This window comes from Crocodylus porosus, unplaced genomic scaffold (genome assembly GCF_001723895.1).
Source record: "Crocodylus porosus isolate Cpor-Errol unplaced genomic scaffold, CroPor_comp1, whole genome shotgun sequence".
Taxonomy (NCBI): Eukaryota; Metazoa; Chordata; order Crocodylia; family Crocodylidae; genus Crocodylus; species Crocodylus porosus.
Genome location: NW_017728936.1, coordinates 10,338,289 through 10,339,616, shown reverse-complemented (window position 1 = coordinate 10,339,616; position 1,328 = coordinate 10,338,289). Strand labels below are relative to the sequence as shown.

General features: G+C 65.9%; 1 protein-coding gene across 1 annotated transcript in view; it reads right to left on the bottom strand.

Annotated features, from left to right (window-relative positions):
• The window catches only part of MCAM (melanoma cell adhesion molecule), a 36,541-nt gene that overhangs the window by 3,684 nt on the left and 31,529 nt on the right, over positions 1 to 1,328 (bottom strand). Inside the window, exons 13-15 of the mRNA XM_019547078.1 lie at positions 1,045 to 1,183; positions 385 to 435; positions 181 to 198 (exon numbers count right to left, since the gene is read on the bottom strand). Of these exons, the coding sequence (XP_019402623.1) occupies positions 181 to 198; positions 385 to 435; positions 1,045 to 1,183 (208 nt within the window). The remainder of the gene's footprint in view (positions 1 to 180; positions 199 to 384; positions 436 to 1,044; positions 1,184 to 1,328) is intronic.

The window sequence follows — 1,328 nt, the reverse complement described above, 5'->3', positions numbered from 1 at the left end:
GCCTCCCACTGGCTCTGGGTGCTCACAGCAGAGACCGAGAAGGGCCTGCGGCGGGGGGCTGCCGAAGACAAGACCCTGCCCCAGGCAGAGGGGGGGACTGGGCCCCATGGTGGAGGAGCAGGGGAGGGGAAGGGGCTTGCAGGGAAGCAGCAGGAGCCAGCGGTGCATCCAGTCACTGACCTTTCTTGATGGTCTCCACTGGGCCAGCGTTAAAGGATGGAGAGAGCGAGCTGAGCCCAGGAAAGAGCTGAGCCCGTGGCACCTGCCGTGCTGTTCCCTCCCTGCCCCCCTGGGGACCACTGTAGGGGCACCCCTTCCTCCCCTCCCCTCCCTCCGGGGAGGAGTGCTGATTTCTGGGGCCACGACGGCGGGGGCAGCACTTACCGGTCGCATTGCCCGCGGGCGTTGTCGTTGTTGGCATTGTTGGTGTCATCCCTGTAACGAGACAAGGCGCAAGCTCAGAGAGGTGGCAGATGGGTGCCAAGAGACTGTGGCCTGGAGAAAACGCTGCAGTGCAGCCACGAGGGTTGAGCAAAATGCCCTCCCCAGGGTGAGGGGGGATGCACATAGCCGCGCATGCAAGCACGGTGCCAGGGCTGCGGCGCGTCCTTCGACCGAGGAAGTGGGACGTGGGTGCAGCCCGAGGGCCCCACAGCCGAGTCCTTGTGGAGGGTCCAGCGAGACTCGGCGCCGAGGCTGTTTCTGAGCAGACGGCAGCGTGCCCAGCAAGGGCAGCCGAGCCGGTTGGTGTGCGGGGGCCGGGGCTGTCGGCCCTTGGCCTTTGCGGGGTCCTGAGGCCACTGCATGCAGCAGCTGGGTAACTAATCCCCATGGCAGGGCTGGAGGACGGACGGGAGCTTTTGGCAGGGGACCCCGGTGCTCCCGAGAGCAGGACCAGCTCTGCTGCAGCCGCAGGCTCTCGCCTCTCGCTGAGCGGGTCTGGCTACTTCGACATAAACCCAATGGAGAAAGTCGCTGCCTTTGCTTTGAAGAAACAGTGAGAGCGGGGTGGGGGAGCCCCAAGGCCCACATCGGTCCACTCACTGCGCTCCAGCTGGATGTGGCGCGAGGCCACGCCCAGGTAGTTGGTGGCCGTGCAGGTGATGCCCGAGCGCAGCAGTTTGCTGGTGACCTGCACCGTCAGGTTGCTGACCATGCTGTAGTTCTCCGTGCGGTTTTGCACCTGCAAGGGGGCACAGCAAGAGTGAGGGGCATGCATGTGGCCCCAGCTAGGCCACATCCCCAGCACGGGAGAGGTCCCTGTCCCGTCCCCGCGCCAGGCCTCACCGTCCCGTTGGCGCTCCAGGTGATGGAGGGCTCAGGTTGCG